Below are 19304 nucleotides of genomic sequence, written 5' to 3'. Positions count from 1 at the left end.
CCCGTTCACCTAATTTGGTCCTTCCTTCCTGTGAAAGCAGCTTTCTGCTGTTGTACTAAGTTGGGGGGCATTTCCCCCCTGAACACCTAATCTCGTGTACTATTTTTGGATGCCTTCATCCTGCGATTTCCTATTCCTATACTTTTGTCCTATTCTGGGGGCCTTTGCCCCATTTACCTGAACTTTTTTACCCAAACTTGGGTGTGTTCATCCTGTGGCTATTTCTTTAGGCCTTGTTAACCCATCCGTGCAGGCTCAGGGAATTCCTAAAATTATTCCCCAAGCCTAGCAACTTGAGGAAGTGTCATGCTTGAGTCAAGGTTATTCTCCTGGCCTCTGTAGAGGTTTGTTTTTTGTTTTTTTTTTACTGTATCTTAAAAAGTTTTCTAGTTACCATCAATTTAAGAATCCTAAATCCAATGAAACCGTGACATTGATAACTGTGCTTTTACCTAAAACATGGACAGCTGGTAAATAAGTAAAAGTGAGCAGGGGCCACTTTTTTTTTTTTTTTTAATATTGACCTATTTTGGGGGAGAGCGCAAGCTGGGGAGGGGCAGAGAGAGGGGGCAGAGGGTCCGTAGTGTAGCGGGCTCCGTGTTGACAGGCTGACAGCAGCGAGCTCAACGTGGGGCTCGAACTCACAAACCCTGAGATCATGACCTGAGCCGGAGTCAGACGCTCAACCAACTGGGCCACCCAAGCACCCCTGGTGCCACCGTTCTTAACCATTTTCAGTCTCTGCTCAGTCACTGACAGTGAGTAGGGACAATACAGAGACTTATGGATGTGGTAAGCAGCATTTTGAGATTCCCCCCCCTGGTGGACAAGCCCTGTATCAGACCCTTGAGCGTGGGTGGAGCTGTGAGTCTGGCTGCTGGTGAAATTACTGAGCCTTGCTGCAGGAGTAACTAAAGCCCCAAACCACTGGACTCGGAGTTCATCAAAATGGAGGTTATCTTTGGTGAGCCTGAACTAATCGGGCGAGATCTTCTTGGAAGGAGAGATTCAAAGGGATAAAGCCTTTCCTGTTGGCTTAGAGAAGTAGGCGTCTATGTTATGGGCAAAGGACTGAGGGCATCTTCTGGGCATAGAGTGCAGCTCCTGGTCACCAGCCAGTAAGAAAAGAGGGGTCTCGGGTTTACTGAGTGAGTTCTGCCAACAAGCACGCTCCAGCAAGGAGGCAGCCGCAGCGACCTTGACTGCAGCTTGTGACGCTGAGCAGAGGGTGACCCTCGCCGCGCCCACACTTCTCACCTTCAGGACCGTGAGCACTCTGTCATATTTCCAAGACTCTGTCCGATAAATGCACATAGAGCGGGTCCCAGTTCTCCACGGGCCTCTGACATTTCTGCACACACACCAGTGGGATCCTAACTACTGTTGCAGGGATCTTTGTTTAGCCCAATGGCCTTGGAAGACCGATGTGGTTGGTGTGTCCCTGGAGCAGGGGCAGGCGTGCTTCCTGCCCGGTATAATGGAGATCTAGGTTCCTAAGCTCAGTGCAACCTGCTGAGCACACGGGTGCACGGGTGTCTTCTGGTCTCTTCGCGTCCCCTGGGAGCAGCCGGTGCAGAGACACTGACACTAGCCACTGCCGTTGAGTCGGGCGCTGGGCCTTGCCTCTGACCCAGGAGACTCGGGTCTTCCGCCCGCATGCACAAGCTTATGGCAAGCTCCCTCCTTGGCTTGTTAGTAGCGTGAAATCTGAGACTCTGACAAAGTGCTCCCCACAGGCCAGGGAAATACAATTTTAATATTATTATTGGGATACGGTGGGGTCAGCAGATTCCAGCCTGATGCCTGTTTTTGTATGTTCTGTGATCTAAGAATGGCTTTTACATTTTTTTTAAAGTTTATTTTGAGAGAGAGAACGGGGGGAGGGGTACAGAGCGGGGGAGACAGAGAATCCCAAGCAGGCTCCCCGCTGTCAGCACGGAGCCCGACGCAGGGCGCGAACCCACAAACCGTGAGATTGCGGCCTGAGCTGAAATCAAAAGTCGGACGCTTAACCAGCTGAGCCACCCAGGCGCCTGTTTTTCGCATTTCAAAACGGTTGCTACTGAAGGACCCATCTCCTCTGCTTGATTCTGCCTCTTGGCCCACGAAGCCCGAAAGAGGAAGCCCTCGCAGAGGAAGCACGTCGCTGGCACGGGCGCACACCCGTGGATGGGTGGCGGGCGTGCGGGCAGGGCCGCAGGGAGGGCGACCATCTGTCCTTCAAAGCATCTACAGATCCTTCCCGAGCCGCCCACTTCGGGGAGATAAACTCCGGTTGCATGATGTATTTTTTGGCTGCTGCTGGCTATTCTGCTGGAAGAAGCAGTTCGATTTCAAGAGACTTCTTCCCTTCTAAGGAGGGTTCCCGGAGGGCAGCACCGGTCACAGGAAAGCGATGCGATGCGTGCTGTTCGTGTCTGCGTCTGCCCGCTCGGACCCGCTCTGCCAGCCAGTGCCGGGTTCCGCGGCCGCTTGGCCTGCTTTTCCACAGTATGGTTGTTTGTACATAAAACAGCTCTCTCTCTCCTCCCCAACAGCGAAAAATAAATAAACGAGGCTCCTGCTTAACGTGGAGGCCAACGAACGGTGACACACGACTGTGCTGTGCTGCCCTATGGTGGCGGGGGCGGGGGCAGGGGGTGGGGTGGGGTGGGGGCGACCCTGCAGGTGCTTAGTTCCGGGAAGCGGTCATTCCCCCCAACCGCCGCACGCTTTGCGGGGAGCTCAAATCCCAGCCTTGCTCCTTCCTGGCCGTGCGACCTCGAGCCAGTTATGAGCCCTGCTTGCCTCAGTTGCCGTTAAAGCGTGGGTAGTAAGGGGGCCTGGGTGGCTCAGTCGGCTAAGCGTCGGACTTCCGCTCAAGTAGCGATCTCACAGTTCATGGGTTCGAGCCCTACATTGGGCTCTGTGCTGACAGCGCAGAGCCTGCTTTGGATCCTCTGTCTCTACCTCTCTCTGCCCCTCCCCTGCTGACACCCTCTTTCAAAAATAAATAGACCTTAAAGAAACGTGAGGGCAGGTGAGACCACCTGTGGGAAGCCCACAGAAGATTACCCAGCGCACAGCATTATTTTCTAGGGAAGGAGATTTGATTTGAGTTAGGAGGGCAGTTGTAGTGATGTTGTGGAAACTCTGGAGTGCTTCTCATAGCCTTTCCGTTTTCATTCAGCAGACTTCCTTTTGTCGCCTGTCACATACCAGGCACTGGTCCCTGGAAGACACACCCTGACCCCAAGACACAAGTCGTCACTGGCAACACACATGTATTCATTCAGCAAGTACCAAAAACATGGGGCCGGCAGTCCTAAGGTGGAGGCTGACATTAGCCAAATCCATCATTACAGACAAGCACCAGGAGCCTGTGAAACAGGGAGACCTCCCAGCCGTGTGGGGTGCGGTCAGAAGGCCTCTCTAGGGAGGGGTCCTAAGCGGAGAAGGGAAGCGCGCAGGGGAGAACAGTGTCTGCAGGATGGAGGGAGGGAAAACGCACTGGCAAAGGCCCCGAGGTAGGGAGGACGGCAGACCCAGACGCTGAGAGACCCGCGTGTGTGGAGGGCAGAGAACAGGCGGGAGGCAGAGGCTGGAGAGGTGGTCGGCAGCCGGGCGGTTGGGAAAGGAGGGCCAAGCAGACAGGTGACACAATCCCGTTTGTGTTTTTTAATACACGCTCTGCACGGAAGTGTGGAGCCGCAGAAACGGAAGCAGGGGGTCAATTTCAGTAAGTCCATTTCATCAGGCAAGAAAAGAGGGCAGAAAGACCCGGGATGGGGGTAAGTGAGTGGATGTGTGGTGTGCTTTGGAGGTCAAAGCGACAGGATTTGCTGCTAGACTTGGCTGGATGCTGAGGGGAGGGGAGAGGAAACACAAAATCTTTAGACGTTTGGCGCTGCTGTTCGCTAGGTCAGGAAAGGCTGGGGAGACACGGCTGGGTGTGCAGGCGCTCGACTCCGTTTCGGCTGAGTTAGGTCTAGACACCGACCATGCGTGTGGTGATGCCAAGTTAGACATGGAGCCTGGTCTCAGAAGAGGTCCTGGCTGGAGACAGATGGTGGGGGTCAGTCATCGATGTGTACTGCACCACACGAGCACACCTACAGCCTGTGCGGATAGAGGACGGCACACGGAGAGCCCTGGGCACCCCAGCACATTGTGGCCACACCACCGAGAACCAGGAGGGAGTGGAAGGGAAATGACAAGAAATGTCTCGGGAAGGGAGTAGGCGACTGTGACGAACTGACTGAGAACAGAAGCAAGGACTGGACCTGGCAACAGTGGGGCTGGTGGAGGGGGGCGTCGGGGCTGCCTTGTGGGAGCGGCCGGCAGGGACTGGCGAGCTCTGCGGCTCTGCAGGGTGGGCTAAGGTGAGGGCGTGGGGTGAGACCACCATCAACCACCACGTTCCGCAGCTTTGTCACGAAGCGCTGAACAAAACCGGCAGTGATGTCGAAGGTGGAATCCTGGAGGACGAGCTGTCGCTGGTCGAGCTGGAGAGGCGGGCTCTCCACTGTGCAGTCGCTGCAGCAGCAGAACGGACACGAAGTAAATGTGTGCCTTGTGTACAACTTGGGGAAGTTCTAGAGTGGACTAGAGCGGTCTGGTTTAAATCCCATACCTTTCCCAGTTACTTGATTCCCTGCTAGAGACCGTGGTGAATGGCTGAGATAATCCCATCTTTTCTGGTTCATTGCTTTGAAAGAAATGAACCTTTCTTTTCTTTTCTAATCTGCTAAACGGATTATCAATTCAAAGACTGGGAAAGGGAAGCTTGTTTATTTCTCCTAGGACGTTAAGTCCTAACCCCGGGAAGGGGGATGGGCGGTTTAAAAATACAGGGTCGTACTGTAGACCTGCTGCTGTTACAAAGAAGGGGGGAGGGGTTGGAGAAGGCACAGTCTCCTGAGTGACACCTGTCCTGCGTGGTGGTGACTTGACCTGACCTCGAGCCGCGCTAGGTCCCACATCAGCTGCGTGGGTTGTAATAAAACCACTTTTTTTGGATGGCATTTAGTTTCCTTCCTGTAAAATACTGTTTGTTTCACAAGATTCTTCTGGCTGTCCAGAGATCGTAGCACCCGGCGCCACTTGCAGAGGGCTGGAGGACGCTGAATTTTACCTGCGCCCCGTGCACCCCGAGAGCAGGGCAGTTGGAAAGACTCAGGACGCCCCGTTTACCTAGAACGAGGCCAGACTCGGTGCGAATTCCGTCTGTCTCACCCACGCGGTCCCCGCTGAGCGGCAGCAAGTTGACCCTTGGCCCTGGGGCAGGCTCTTCCTCCTGGTCACCAGCCCCGCCCCCCCGTTGCACCCCTTCCCGCCCGCCCCGCTCCCCGCAGTCCCCCTTCTCTCCCCCACGCTCCTCCCCCTCCGACGGGCGCGCCGGCCCCGCCCCGCCCGGCCGCCCCGGGGCAAGGGCCTTCCCCGCGCGGCGCGCCCGTTCTTCCTCCACCGCGTCCCCGGCCCGACCATGGTGCAGGCCTGGTACATGGACGAGTCGGCCGACGACCCGAGGCTGCCCCACCGCGGCGACCCCTGCAGCCCGGTCGGCCTGGAGCAGCTGCGCCGGCTCGGGGTTCTTTACTGGAAGGTACGCGGCGCGGGGGCGGGCGGGGGCGGTGTTTCCCCCCCCCCCCCCCCGCCCTCCCCGTACACCCGAAGCTTCGGCGAGTGGGGACCGCGGCCAGGACAGGGCCGGGGGAAGAGCTGCGCATGCTCTTACAGGGGGTCAGGGGTCGGGCGGTCGGCGGCGCCCGGGGCACGCAACGCGCGCTGGGTAGCGGGGCTGGAGTCTAGGCGCCCCGGGAGCGGTGCGCATGCTCACGATCCGGCCGAGCGGCGGCGTGCGGGGCGCTCAGCGCTTGCGCGCCTCTAGGGGGCTAGGGCGTCCTGCGCATGCTCGGCGTCTCCGCTGGGTGGTGGGCGGCCTGGGCGCGCTGCGCATGCTTGCAGAGGGGTTGTCGGGGGAGTCGGGTTCCCCGCGAGGTGTCGGGGCGGGGGTGTGGGGTCTGTGGTCTGACGCGGCGGGTGGGTTCGCGGACTGCAGCGGGCGAGAGCGGGGAAGGAGACCTTGGGCCACCCAGGGTCCCTGTGCGGTGCGCCGGCGGCAGGTGTGCCCTCCTGGCGAGGTGCACGCAGGGGTGCGGGGTCTGGGGGGGGGGGGGGCCGTGTCTCGGCAGGACCGCTCTCCCCTCCTCCCCCACCGCGGGCTGCAGGGGCCCGGCTGTCGGAGTCTGCTGTGACGTCCGCTCCCGCGCGCGTGCTCCATCTGGGACCAGAATGGAATAAAGTCTGATTTGTTTTGTAGCGACGCTTTACCCCCGGTGGACAGGCTCGTAGAATGTTCCAGCCTAACAGCACTTTAGACCTCATCTGGTCTCTCTTAGATAAAGGAGAAGCAGGTCTTCTGCTCAACCTCTGGTTGAGCCAGTGTTAACGTTCGTTTGTTCGTTCTTTATCTCTTTTCTTTCTTTTTCTTCTTTCTTTCTTTCTTTCTTTCTTTCTTTCTTTCTTTCTTTCTTTCCTTTTTTTCTTTCTTTCTTTTCCTTCCTTCCTTCCTTCCTTCCTTCCTTCCTTCCTTCCTTCTTTTCTTTTCTTTTCTTTTCTTTTCTTTTCTTTTCTTTTCTTTTCTTTTCTTTTCTTTTTTCTTTTCTTATTTTCTTTAACTGTTTAAGTAATGTCTACACCAGACATGGGGGCTCGGACTCACAACCCGGAGATCAGGAGTCGCATGTTCTAGGGACTGAGCCAGCCAGGCGCCCCTAGTAGTGTTGACTTTCAAAACAGAACTGCCCCGTTATTTTATCAGTGAAAATGGGTTTATTTAGGAATAGAGGATTGCAGTCCAACCTAAGCAAACCACAGCAAAACCGTGGTCAAGTCCCCTAATAAATGAGAGGAACAGTCTTTTACTAAAAAGGTGGAGGAGGAGTTGGGAATGCTGTTGTAAACAAAAACCACTCTGGAGTAAACTGGGAGCTGGAGCGGTGGCTTCGCGGGGCCGTTGCTGGGGTGGGAGGAAACCTGCAGGTGTAGTGAAGTAGCAGCCACCTGCCAGGCGAGGCTTCTCCTGGTGGGTCGGCCGTTGACGGGGAGCGCGGGGCGTCGGAGCGCCCCCTGCCGGCCTCCCCCTCCCTGGTAAACAAGGCTCCTTCGATTCATTTTCACATGAGCCAGTGTAGAAGCACGGCTGGCCTTCTCGCCATTAAAAGGGCTTCCTCTCTACTAAACGGGTTGCTTTTGTGCCTGTGTTAATGTTTACGGAGTATTTGTCTTTTCCCAGGCTAAAGTTAAAACACTTAACCTACTGGAAGGTACCATTTTTGAAACAAATGGTATACAGTGTCTGTTACAGAGGGAAATTTTGTTTTATCGTAAAATTGATTATCTGCAATGTAAACAATCAGAAAGGTCAAGTTACTGTGCTTTGGGGGTTTCATTCTGCTTTTTACAGCTTAGAACAAGAATGAGATATTGGTCAACTTGTGAAAGTATCCAAGTAATAAAATATGACATTTTATTAAAAACATTTTTTTTTAATATTTACTAATTTTTGACAGAGAGAGAGAGACAGAGCATGAGCGGGGAGGGGTAGAGAGAGAGGGAGACACAGAATCCAAAGCAGGCTCCAGGCTCCGAGCTGTCAGTGCAGAGCCCGACCCGGGGCTTGAACTCACAAACCACGAGATCATGACCTGAGCCGAAGTTGGATGCTCAACCGACTGAGCTGCCCAGGCGCCCCTAAAATACTACATTTTAAAAGGCATCTTTTGGGGCGCCTGGGTGGCTCAGTCGGTTGAGCGTCCGACTTCGGCTCAGGTCACGATCTCACGGTCCATGAGTTCGAGCCCCGCGTCGGGCTCTGGGCTGATGGCTCAGAGCCTGGAGCCTGCTTCCGATTCTGTGTCTCCCTCTCTCTCTGACTCTCCCCCGTTCATGCTCTGTCTCTGTCTCAAAAATAAATAAATGTTAAAAAAATTTAAAAAAAAAATAAAAAAAATAAATAAATAAAAGGCATCTTTTAGTAATTCCATGGGTCAAACCCAGTTCCTCCTGCCTTCTGCTTCTGCTGTGGATAAGTCAAAGGGCTGTAAAAATTAAATTATGTTTATTCTGTGGTTTTTGTGTCCTGTGTATTCTTTTTTTTTTTTACAGTTCATTTTATTTATTTTGAGAGAGAGGGAGAGAGAGAATCCCAAGCAGGCTCCACACGCCCATCAGCACAGAGCCCGATGTGGGGCCCGAACCCGCAAACCGTGAGATCATGACCTGAGCCGAAATCAGGAGCTGGAGCCTAACCGACTGAGCCCCCCAGTGCCCGTGTCCTGCGTATTCTTACGTACTGTCTTCGTAGTAACCATTCTTGATCATCGGGAACCGACGGACCATTTTTCTTGTCTGCTGTCAGCGACACAGCAGAGTGATACAAAGCTCTGACACACACCATTTGAAGTAGATCGGTGCTGTGCACGTCCAGGGGTGGACTGGATAACTTGGGGAGTCAGCTGTGCAGAAATTAATGTATCGATGACTAGTACTTGAAGATATTCTGGAGTTGGGGGCGCCTGGACGGCTCAGCCGTTACGCATCTGACTTCGGCTCAGGTCATGATCTCACGGTTCATGAGTTGGGAGTTCTGCATCTGGTGAGCTCGGGCCCCGCTTTGGGTGAGCCCCACTTCTTTCTCTTTCTCCCCCTCCTGGGATTCTCTCTCTCTGCCCTTCACTCACTTGTGCCCTTTCTTCCTCTCTCTCTGTCTCTCTCTCTCTCTCTCAAAAAAAGGTATTCTGGAGTTTGTTGTTTAGTAGTTGTGATGAAATGTGCATTCTATCGCAGTATAGGGCCAAGGATACTAAATTCGTTTCCGATAGTTTGAAGTAGGAGTGCAGACTAATTCTGCCTAGAGTCCTAGGGGAGGGCTTCATGACCAACGTGTTGTTAGAATTGGGCCTTGAAGAATAAATAGGATTGTGATAAAATGGTGAAGGAACTTTCTAGGTGGAGGAAGCCATCAGGAGCAAGGATGCAGGGATGTGAACCATCAGGTGTCTTTTGGAGAAGCAGATACTCTTATTCGTTGGTTTGGGATGTAGATTAAACAACAACAGGGAATGAGGGGCGCCTGGGTTGCTCAGTTGGTTAAGCACCGACTTCTGCTCAGGTCGTGATCTTGCAGTTTGTGAGTTTGAGCCCCGCACCCGGCTCCATGCTGACAGTGCAGATCCTGCTTGGGATTCTCACTCTCCTCTCTCTTTGCCCCTCCCCATATCATGCCTTCTCTCTCTCTCTCTTTCTCTCTCAATAAACTTTAAAAATAAACAGGGAATAGGGACAGAGAAGAAGAGACACCCAGGGCCTCATGATGGAAGGCCTCACATCCCAGGGCGGTGAACCCGGGTTATATTTGCAGCCCTTCAGAACAGGAGTCATTTCTGCCCAGGGACACGACGGACCAGAGATGTGCCGTAGAGAGATCAGCCAGACCTGCAGAGGGCTGGCGCTGGAGGAGTAGGATGGGGGGTGGGGGGATGGTTGGTGCCCTTGGACAGGCTTGGCCACTTTACCTGGGCTCCTGGCAGTGGGACTGGAACAGTGACGTAGAACCCACAGGAAGGACTGCTGGGGGGAAGGGAGCAGGAGTTTAACACAACTGCGGCCTCTTCGGCTGGTACAGAGAAGATGGGGAAGCCCTTAAGAGAAACAGGGAGGGCGGGGAAGGAAGGTTAGGTTGTGATTCACAAAGGACTCGCTGATACATTTGGAATGTGATCATTTTGGAGATCCAGAAAGAGATCCATGTTTCCTTTCATTAATGTGACCTCTTTTTTGTTGCCATTGAAACTCTTATAGCTTGATGCTGACAAATACGAGAATGATCCAGAGTTAGAAAAGATCCGAAAAGAGAGAAACTATTCCTGGATGGACATAATAACCATATGCAAGGATAAACTACCAGATTATGAAGAAAAGGTAATGGAGTTCTACACTGCGTGAGGAGGAATCATTCTATTTACTACTAGTAAACACAAGCTCTTTTTTTTTTGCTTTTTTTTTAATGTTTATTTAGTTATTTTGAGAAAGAGAAAGCAGGGGAGGGGCAGAGAGAGGGGGAGAGAGGATCCCAAGCAGGCTCTGCGCTGTCAGCACAGAGCCCGACGTGGAGCTTGAACTCACAAACCGTGAGATCACGACCTGAGCCGAAACCAAGAGTTAGAGTCTTAACTTATTGACCCACCCAGGCATCCCTTTTTTTCCTTTTAACATCTTCATTTGAGTTTTGTATCAGAGTAATGCCAGCCCATAGAGTAAACTGAGAAGTGTTACCTCCGTTTCTGTTTTTTGGAACAGTATGTGTACAGCAGTTTTATTTTTTCCTGAAATGTTTGACAGATTAACCAATGAAGCCCTCTGGGCCTGGAACTTTCTTTTTTAAATTTTTTTTTTTTTTTAATGAAAAAAAAATTTTTTTTTTGTTTTTAACGTTTATTTATTTTTGAGACAGAGAGAGACAGGGCATGAATGGGGGAGGGTCAGAGAAAGGGAGACACAGAATCCGAAACAGGCTCCAGGCTCTGAGCTGTCAGCACAGAGCCCGACGTGGGGCTCGAACTCACGGACTGTGAGATCATTACCTGAGCCGAAGTCGGCTGCATAACCGACTGAGCCACCCAGGCGCCTCCCCCCCTTTTTTTTTTAAGTTTATTTATTTATTTTGAGAGAGAGAGAGAAAGAATGTGAGTGGGGGAGGGGCAGACAGATGGAGATAGAGAATCCCAAGCAGGCTCCATGCTGTCAGCACAGAGCCCGACGTGGGGCTCAAACCCACGAACCCTGACCTGAGGGTCATGACCTGAGCTGAAGTCAGATGCTCAACCGACTGAGCCCCCCAGGCGCCCCCAGAATATTTCTATTTTTATGAAGGGACCCTGTCCACCCCAGTCCTTTGAGGCTTTGAGGGTCTTTGAGGGCGGGGTCGGTGGCTGGACCTGTGCTGACTTGGGGACGGGCCCCGAGAGACGTGGCGGTGTCCTTCCTGTCTAGATCAAGATGTTCTACAAGGAGCACCTGCACCTGGACGACGAGATCCGCTACATCTTGGACGGCAGCGGCTACTTTGATGTGAGGGACAAGGAAGACAAGTGGATCCGCATCTTCATGGAGAAAGGAGACATGATCACCCTTCCCGCTGGGATCTATCACCGCTTCACGCTGGATGAAAAGGTAGGATCGCTGTATTGGATTCGCAGGTGCCCGTGCACGGATGTCGGGAGCTCGCGGCACTGCCCTCTCAGTGGCGCCCCCGCCGCTCCGGAGCTCGTGAGCCGGGGCCCCAGGCTCCCCCGGGAGAGGCCGGCGGGAGCCTGGGGGCCACACGCCATCTGCGGGCCGTCAGGAAGCTCCGGCTTTGTCTTTGGTCGGTGGCGGCACATGTGCACACACGACCCGCGGTCCCCGGGAGGCCAGGCAGGTCAGCAGGAAGGGATCCCGCTCCTTTAAGGAGAGAGCACGTGGTTGAGTGTAGGGGTGCAGCTCGGTGGGCATCTCTAGGTCCCTGCTGCTCTGTCGCTTTCCCGAGCGTTTCCGTTCGGAGCGAAACTGTAGTGCGATACCAGTCCCGGCGTGAGGATCGGCCGTCAGCACGGAAGCGAGGTCGCTCTCTGGTTGGGGTTTGGGCCAAACCCGAGAGGTAAGTACGGTTTCCGAACGGAAACTAAAGGCATGTGGTGTAAACCCAGAATTCTGGAAGGGCGTCAAGCGGACGGCTTCCTTTCTCCCCCGCTGCCCAGCCCTGTGCGCTCCGGCGAGTGTGAGTGTTGTGTCCTCCCGGCACAGGACGCGGCGGCCTCTACACGAGGTTCCACGTTTCCCTTCCCCGGGTCCGCTCTCGGATCATTTCCTGGCCGTGGGTGGGGGGCGGGTCCTTCCGTGCAGCCGCCCGGCTCCGTCTCCAGACCCCCGCCCGCTGGCTTATTCCACGGTCAGGACGATCCCTCCCGCTGGGCATGCAGACCGCTCCCTGTTTGCTACGGTGAACCGGTGAACCGTGCTGGGACTAATAACCTTACGCGCTTGTCACTTGCACAGGTGTGACTTTGTCACCAGGGTAAATTCCTAGAAGCGAGAACGGACTTGAACGGCACGTACATTGGTAATTTGAGGGAGGGCGCCGCGCCGTCCTCACCGGTGTTGAGCGGCGCGGGGCCCTGACGTTAGGAGAGCGGTGCCGAGGGGAGCGCGCAGGGAGGCGGTCAGCGCGGGTCGCAGGAGTGGGCTCAGTGCTGGACCTCCGCGCCCCGTGCTTTCCTGGGCACGCGAACTTGGGGCCCCGGCGGCCCATACCTCCTTTCGGAGAAGAAACGTGGCCGCGTGGTTAAGACGCAGGAGCAGACGCAGCCAGGGAGGTCACCCTGAGGGCCGGTTTGACAGCTGGGTGTGTTTGTGTGTTTTCTAGAACTACGTGAAAGCCATGCGGCTGTTTGTGGGAGAACCGGTGTGGACGGCGTACAACCGGCCGGCCGACCATTTCGAGGTTCGGGGGCAGTACGTGGAATTCTTGGCGCAGACGGAGTAGCGGCGCCCTGGGGGCCTCGCTCACCCTTCGCCCTTGGGAATGTCCTGAACGCGATCCCAGCGGAGGACCTGTCCTTCCTCCTTGCTTTTCTGCTGTAGAGCGGGGGCCACGAGAGCCTTCCTCCGCGAGGTTATTTGATTCGAGGGCGTTTAATGAGAGGAGCTTTTTATACGAGTGATTTTTACATGTTAGCAGCTCTGGGAATGTGGACAAATCACATTTTACGTAATTCGAGATTGGCGGCCGGCAGCCATGCGTCAGCGCGCACGGTCGATTTTACCGCAAACGAGAGCACCTTCCAGATGTGAGGACTGAGCCGCCCCGCCACACCTGGCGCCCGCACAGTAAGCACATGTCGGTCGATGCCAGGTCTGCCTCATAAGCGGGTGTCACGGTGGATGACAGACTGGCCAGCTAGAGGACACTTTTCTCCCAGAACTGGGTGGAGACTGCGGTCGGGGGACACTCGGGGTTCCTTGTGCACTTTCTTGTTGGAAACAAAGTAGCTGCCTTAATTCTGTGCTCTGGGCTTGGAGTCCTTATTCGGGAACATACCGGTCATTAAAATCACCGTTCAGATACTTTCTGTGATCGTGGTTATTCATACACGCATATAAGGAATTTATATTTCATCTGTGTTAGTGTTTGTTCACTGAGATTTCCAGGTTGATTTTCCTGTTAACTCTTACAAGCAAGGTTTTTTGTTTGTTTTTTTTAACAAGAAAACTAGGACATTATCTTTTTTCTCAACGATTCTGAAATATGATTTTGCCTAATTTGTTACAATAATAGACCCCAAATCAACCTCTTGTTTTGATGGGCAGATTGTTTTAAGTGTTTTTTAAACTGGATTAAAAATCTTCATGTTAAAATTCATCTTTTTTTTTTTTTTTAATGTTTTATTTGAGAGAGAGAGAGAGAGCATGAGCAGAGGAAGGGCAGAGAGAGGGGGACGGAGGATCCGAAGCAGGCTCCAGGCTCTGAGCTGTCAGCACAGAGCCCGACGCGGGGCTCGAACCCATGAACCATGAGATTCTGACCTGAACCAAAGTCCACCGCTCAGCCGACTGAGCCCCCCAGGTGCCCCGCAGTGTGTCCTCTGTTCAAAGCCATGGAGCACATAGTGGTGGGTGTTCCGTGGCTGGGATATTGATCAGTCAGAACACAAGCGGGTATCTTTCCACTGGTTTACGCGTTGGTGTGATAAAGAAATACCCATTTTTACTTTATTCTTACTTAGGGTAAATGACACTGTGAAAGGCCCCAGCTGGGTCTCAGGCCCTGCATCGGTGTCTCCTATTAAGAGGCAGATGGATAATCCAGGAACTTCCCAACCCTGTACTGGGATCTGGATTAACCACTGAGCCCCAGATACTTTATCCATTTGGAATCTAGCCTCTAAGAGTCTCACATGCCTGTGGCTTTCCCTGGTTGCCTTTGTCCACGGTTCCTGAGTGAGCGGGTCCTGTCTCCGGTTTCCACTCTCTTCCGGCCCCCGTCTCTGTCCCTGTCTTTACGCAGAAGGAAGAGCTGGCGAGGGAGGAGGGGCCCCGGTCCCGTCCGAAGAGGCTCGTGCTGGATCATCTGAGTGGCCAGGTGTTTCAGTGACTTGCCGATCAACCACAGGCAGAGCTTTGCGCCTGTTCGTTATTTCTGCCCCTCACGTGAGCTCCCATCTGTCAGCTTGGCATTCCCGACTCCCCGCTTTGAAGACCCTACGTGACTCCTTACAGAAGTGAAGGCAGCATGGTGGGCGCGTCGGAGGGGTGCTGGAGTAACCCCCCGGGAGAGCCGGCAGCGGCCTCTGGACGAGTGTTCTCCTGACGGGTCTCCTGCCTCGGCCTGGCTCCACGCACGGCCGTGTGCGCTACGCTTCGCTTGAGAGACCACACGCTAGATTTAATTCACGTCAAAATCGTGCTGTAAAATATAGAAATGTCTGATACCGATCTCCCCTGAGTGGGTCATGGCTTTACTTACAAAGCCCACATTAAAAAAATTTCTTTTTAATTTTTGAGGGAGACAGTGATGAGGGGAGGGCAGGGAGGGGAGAGAGAGGACCCTGAGCAGGCCCTGCACTGTCAGCGGTGAGCCTGATGCGGGGCTCGAACCCTCGAACCTGAGCTGAAACCAAGAGTCGGACGCTTAACCAGCTGAGCCACCCAGGTGCCCAATCTCATGTTCGGTCTTGTGTGGCTTCTGTGTGGGCTCAGCAGTTTCTTCTGAGGGGTTCACACGGGCTGCTTCTCACCCTTGACATGGCTCCTGACTCCCCCTACACCCCTAAACCTGCCCACAGACGTCCCCACCCTCCTGTCCACTTCACACAGCTCGAGGCAACCGGACACGAACACCTGCGTGTGTCGCAGACGCTGGGGTGGCCAGCTAGGAGCTGGGAGGACACACCTTTTATCAAGGGTTTATCAAGGGTTGATGGGCCCCAGACGGCTTCCAGCCTCCTACAGCTGGTTATCCTGAGACGAGTGCGGGTTTAGTCTGTGTTTAAGGAGGTAAAACATTTCCCAGTAGAAATGCAAACACGCAGTGATGGAAAAGCACACCAAGTGCCTGCGGATTTGCTGGTTTGCAGGGAGTCAAACCCCGCAGTGCAGCTCAGTTTCCGTGCTCTTACAAATCGGTGCACACGCGTGCACACGCGCTTTTACCAGCCGCGGCCAGGTCGGTTTCCGGAGCCCTGCCGTGGCTGAGGGGGACCCTGGGGTGGGGGGCCACTGAGCTCCTCGGACCATCGCTGACTGTGCCTACCGAGGGGGGGGGGGGGGGCGGGTGACGCGATCCCATCAACAGGTCAGCCACGTCTCATGAGGTCACAGCGAGTTCTGCCGATGGGGTTCTTCCAGATGACGGCGGCGTTTACCCCTGCAGATGTGTGATTTTCGTAGTGTGCTCTGACAGCTGAGCGCACACGGTTCCCCTGCCCGGGCTCTGCGTCCGCAGCGAGCGGCTCTGGGGGCGGGGGGGGGGCTCGGGGTCAGGATAAGTTGAGGAGAGCAAAGCACTTCTGTGGTGGACGGGCCGATGGGAGGGCTCGGCCGGGGGCCGCCGAGCAACTTGCCAGCGCGGGCCTTGCACTTCCGGTGCCGACGTGGGGTGGGCGGAGCGTCCGGGCATGACCCGGATCTGCTGCCGTCCCTCAGGGTTCGCAGAGCTAAAGCAGATGGGATCTGAGAACGGTCGTTTTGGTGGAAGGTGTTTTCTTTTGGAAGGACTATCATGCAGAAGTGTTTAGAAACCTCAGGCAATTTTAGGAACTGCACAGTAAGAAGTCAAGGACGCAAGAAAGCCTCCATTTTAACATTTCAAGGTTAAAATGGCAGGAAATGAAGTGTTTGGTCTGCTACTGCTCTGGGTCTGAAAGGGAGAACATTTTCTAAAACAGAGCTGGAGCTTTGCAGAATGCAGATGTGGAGACAGTAGGGAAACTGCTCATTTTAGGTGACGAGGAACAAAACCCAAAACAGATGCGGGATGAGTCACACCTGTGGCCCCTCTGCCTGTTGGAGCAGACGCTGTGTCTCGGCCACGATGTCACTCAGATTCTGCGAGCCGCCGGTCAGCCGCCCCGCGACTCCCCTCCCCCGCCTTCTGCTGCCTGGGTGCGGGGCTGGCAGGATCCGCGTCCTGTCCTGCTTCCTGAGGACTGAGAGCCGCCAGCTTGGCCTCATCGTCCGCGGCGTTAGACGTCGGGGGTAAGTGCGTGTGCCAGATGGTATGCGTGCTCGATCGCATTTTCTTTTAAATTTTTTGTTTTTTATTTTAGAGAGCGTACACGCGAGCAGGGGAGAGGGAGAGAGAGAATCCCAAGCAGGCTCCACACACAGCTTGGAGCTTGACTTGGGGCTCGATCCCATGACCCTGGGACCATGACCCGAGCTGATATCGGGAGCCCAAAGCTCTGCTGACTGAACCGCCCTGGCGCCCCTGGTTGCACTTTCTGAATCCCAAATGGAGCTCTGCAGTCTGCAGGTGCTTTTTTTTTTTCTGCATTGGATGGAATGTTTGCAGTCAGGGCCGTCTGAGAAAGTTCTAGGTAGCCAGCCTACCAGCTGGTACCACCAGTGAGACTGACTCGTTGACCTTGGTTTCCCTTCCATCCTTGGTAAGTAGAGAGAACCCTTCAGAATTCCCCCTTCATCCCACGTTAAAAAAAAAATTTAATGTTTATTTATTTTTGAGAGACAGACAGCACGAGTGGGGGAGGGGCAGAGAGAGAGGGAGACCCAGAATCGGAAGCAGGCTCCAGGCTCTGAGCTGTCAGCACAGAGCCCGATGCAGGGCTCGAACCCACGAACCACGAGATCATGGCCTGAGTCGAAGTAGATGCTTAACCGACGGAGCCACCCAGGCGTGTCCCACGTTTAACACAGTCGCCTCCTCTGTGCTCTGCTCAGGTCCAAGTGTTGGTGACAGAGCGGGGAGGGGAGCGGCACCGTTTCCGTGGAAAGTGACGTGTGTGTCTGCTGCGTGTGCGCTGAGACGGTAGGCAAAGCTCTCGGAGCTGAGAACCAGGCACACGGCGCCCCCAGCTCTCGCGCTGGGCCTCCGCACGGCCTGTCGCAGACGCGGCAGGAAACGTGTTCGGGGGTCTCCATTCTCCAGAGCACATCCGGGAAGGTGCGCTCTGGGGCCACGATCGCCAGCTTGTGGCCCTGGGACAGGCCTGCCTGCCAGGGGTGCTGACACCAGCCAGAGAGGCCTTGCTGTCCCCAGGGCCTGGTGCAGTCGCCTTACCAAGAGGGGAAAGAAAGCCCCCGGGGCCGTCCGGATGTGGCTCTGTAAGTGGTGGTAAATTTGCTGCCTTATTGTTACCGCCTTGAGCCATTGTTCTAAGTCACCCACTTTTGGACTAATTCTGGGTTGATAACGGACGGATTAACCATAAATCCTGAACAGCGATGCCCCCCTCCTCCCAAAAATGTGCTGTTGGTGGGTCAAAAATTTTGAGAACAAGTGGGGTCAGACCCATGGGGAGAGAAGACGGGGGTGAGCTCGTCCCCCCGATGCAGGCCGGGAAGCGAGGGGCAGACGGTGGGAGTGTCGGGGAAGGTGGGTGTTCCCGGCCCCTGTCCCCGGCCCCTGTCCCCATCCCCCGCTCTGGGCATCGGCAGGGTGAGCCGCCTGCCCTACGGTCCGACCGTCCACAGGCCTGCGGTGTCCGGCTCGTGTGACGTGAGTCCCCGTGTGGGTGACGATGTGGTGGAAATGTGTCCCCTGGTGGGTGCATGGGGGCGTCGGCGGCCGCGGGAGGCACTAAGAGGTCGGATCCCGAGTGTCGAGTGTCGCTGAGGCTTTAGCCCAGGCGATTGCTGTCCGCCCACGGCAGAGCCCCGGCTCTGAGCTGGGCAGCGTTCGCGACGTGAGCTCCTCTGTTGTCTCTGTTGGGCTCTTTTTCGCAAGTGACAGAAACCCAATGTGTAGGGGCTTCTGCCGGGAAGCACGAGCGACGGCTGACATGTGGCGTGCCTCTGGGTGACAGGGACAAGTGTTACCCCCTGCCTCCCGTCCGCCCTTTCCGCAGAGGTCTCACTCTCTTGCAAGTAAGACGTCTCCCCACAGCGGGAACGTGGTGTCCCCGCACCTGCCCAGCTCTGGTCCCCATGCTTCCCAGGGAGGGTTCCGTGTGCCTGCGGCCGGGTCGGGAGCTCTGATGAGGGGGACGGGCTCCCCCAGGGCAGCCGGGCTGCGAGGGGCCGAGCACCTCAGAGGAGGGGGCGGCCCTGGTGCCCGGCCACCCCCAAACCGAGTCGTCCGCCCGATTCCCCACATGCTCACGAGGCCCCGGGGGCCTGAACCCGGAGCAGCGCGTGGAATATTCAGCCACAGCGGAACTTCTGGATGGACGGGCACAGAGGGGAGGGAATAGTGGCCTCCGGTCCGTGCGGGGAGAGGAGGGTGGTCTGGCTTCTGCGTAGACAGCTCACTATGGTCTCTCCAGGGAGGGCAGCTCCTGTAGGTTCCAGAAAGACCCAGATCAGGATTACGTGCGGACTCTGGCGGCCGTGGCTCCTGACCGCACCTGGTGGCTGTGGGGCTCTGCCACGGCTCTTGGAATCCGCGGGGCCCTCGGGAGCCGCCTCGACCTGCAGCCCCGCTTTGTGTCCGGGCCCTCGGCTGCCGTAGCGCAGCACCACGGGCTGGGGCTGACGTCCGAGGCCAGGGGCTGCCTGCTCGCCATGTCTTCACACGATGGAGCGGGGAGAAGGCTCTGGAACTGCCTTTCTACAAGGACACTGATCCCATCCCGGGGCCCCACCCTCACGTCCTCCCCTGACCCCGGTCACCCCCAAAGGCCCTTCTTCCCAAGGCCGTTCCCCCGGGTCCCAGGGCGTCACCATGTGAGGTGTGGGGGAGACACCAGCCCACGGCGCACCAACAGCAGAAGCTGAAAAGCTTCCCCTTGGAAACTGTTGGTGAGAACACGGTCTTGCCTCCGCCTCCAGCCTGCCCGCCAGGCATCCCCCGGCGCGAACGACCTTCCCCGAGCCAGAGAGCGCCCACCTGGCGGCGGGGAGGACGGCTCGTGCTCTTAATTAGAAACCCAGCAGCGCCCTTTGCCTTGACAGGCAGCTTGTCCACGCACACTCGGTCCAGCAGCCCTCAATCCTGACTACACTGGGGCGAAAATCAGCCTGTGCACTTGCACACGGCTGCACCCAGCCCTGGACAAAGATGCTGGAAACTTCCCAGCTCTCTGTCCTCCCCGTCTGGCTGGGCCCCG

General features: G+C 55.6%; 1 protein-coding gene and 1 long non-coding RNA gene across 2 annotated transcripts; one reads left to right on the top strand and one right to left on the bottom strand.

The window, feature by feature from the left end:
* Positions 1-3637: 3637 nt before the first annotated feature.
* On the bottom strand, positions 3638-5284 carry LOC147582187 (uncharacterized). The gene is made up of 2 exons (XR_015248827.1): positions 5173-5284; positions 3638-4515 (listed from the first exon to the last, which is right to left on the bottom strand). It is a non-coding gene; the product is annotated as an uncharacterized LOC147582187 (long non-coding RNA).
* An 82-nt stretch (positions 5285-5366) lies between these two features.
* Positions 5367-13146, top strand: ADI1 (acireductone dioxygenase 1). The gene is made up of 4 exons (XM_086699924.1): positions 5367-5584; positions 9844-9963; positions 11035-11214; positions 12446-13146. Exons 1-4 carry the CDS (start codon positions 5465-5467, stop codon positions 12563-12565), a joined length of 540 nt encoding a protein of 179 aa, XP_086556050.1. The 5' UTR covers positions 5367-5464; the 3' UTR covers positions 12566-13146.
* The last annotated feature ends 6158 nt before the right edge of the window (positions 13147-19304 follow it).

Source organism: Puma concolor, chromosome A3 (genome assembly GCF_028749965.1).
Source record: "Puma concolor isolate L17-30 chromosome A3, mPumCon1.1.hap2, whole genome shotgun sequence".
Taxonomy (NCBI): domain Eukaryota; kingdom Metazoa; phylum Chordata; class Mammalia; order Carnivora; family Felidae; genus Puma; species Puma concolor.
This window is presented reverse-complemented; position numbering and strand designations above follow the sequence as displayed.

Bases quoted from the DNA above. Each gene is read 5' to 3' on its own strand.
- ADI1 (XM_086699924.1), top strand. From the start codon at position 5,465: ATGGTGCAGGCCTGGTACATGGACGAGTCGGCCGACGACCCGAGGCTG. The intron at 5,585-9,843 runs GTACGCGGCGCG...AAACTCTTATAG, and splicing joins TCGGGGTTCTTTACTGGAAG to CTTGATGCTGACAAATACGA. The intron at 11,215-12,445 runs GTAGGATCGCTG...TGTGTTTTCTAG, and splicing joins GCTTCACGCTGGATGAAAAG to AACTACGTGAAAGCCATGCG.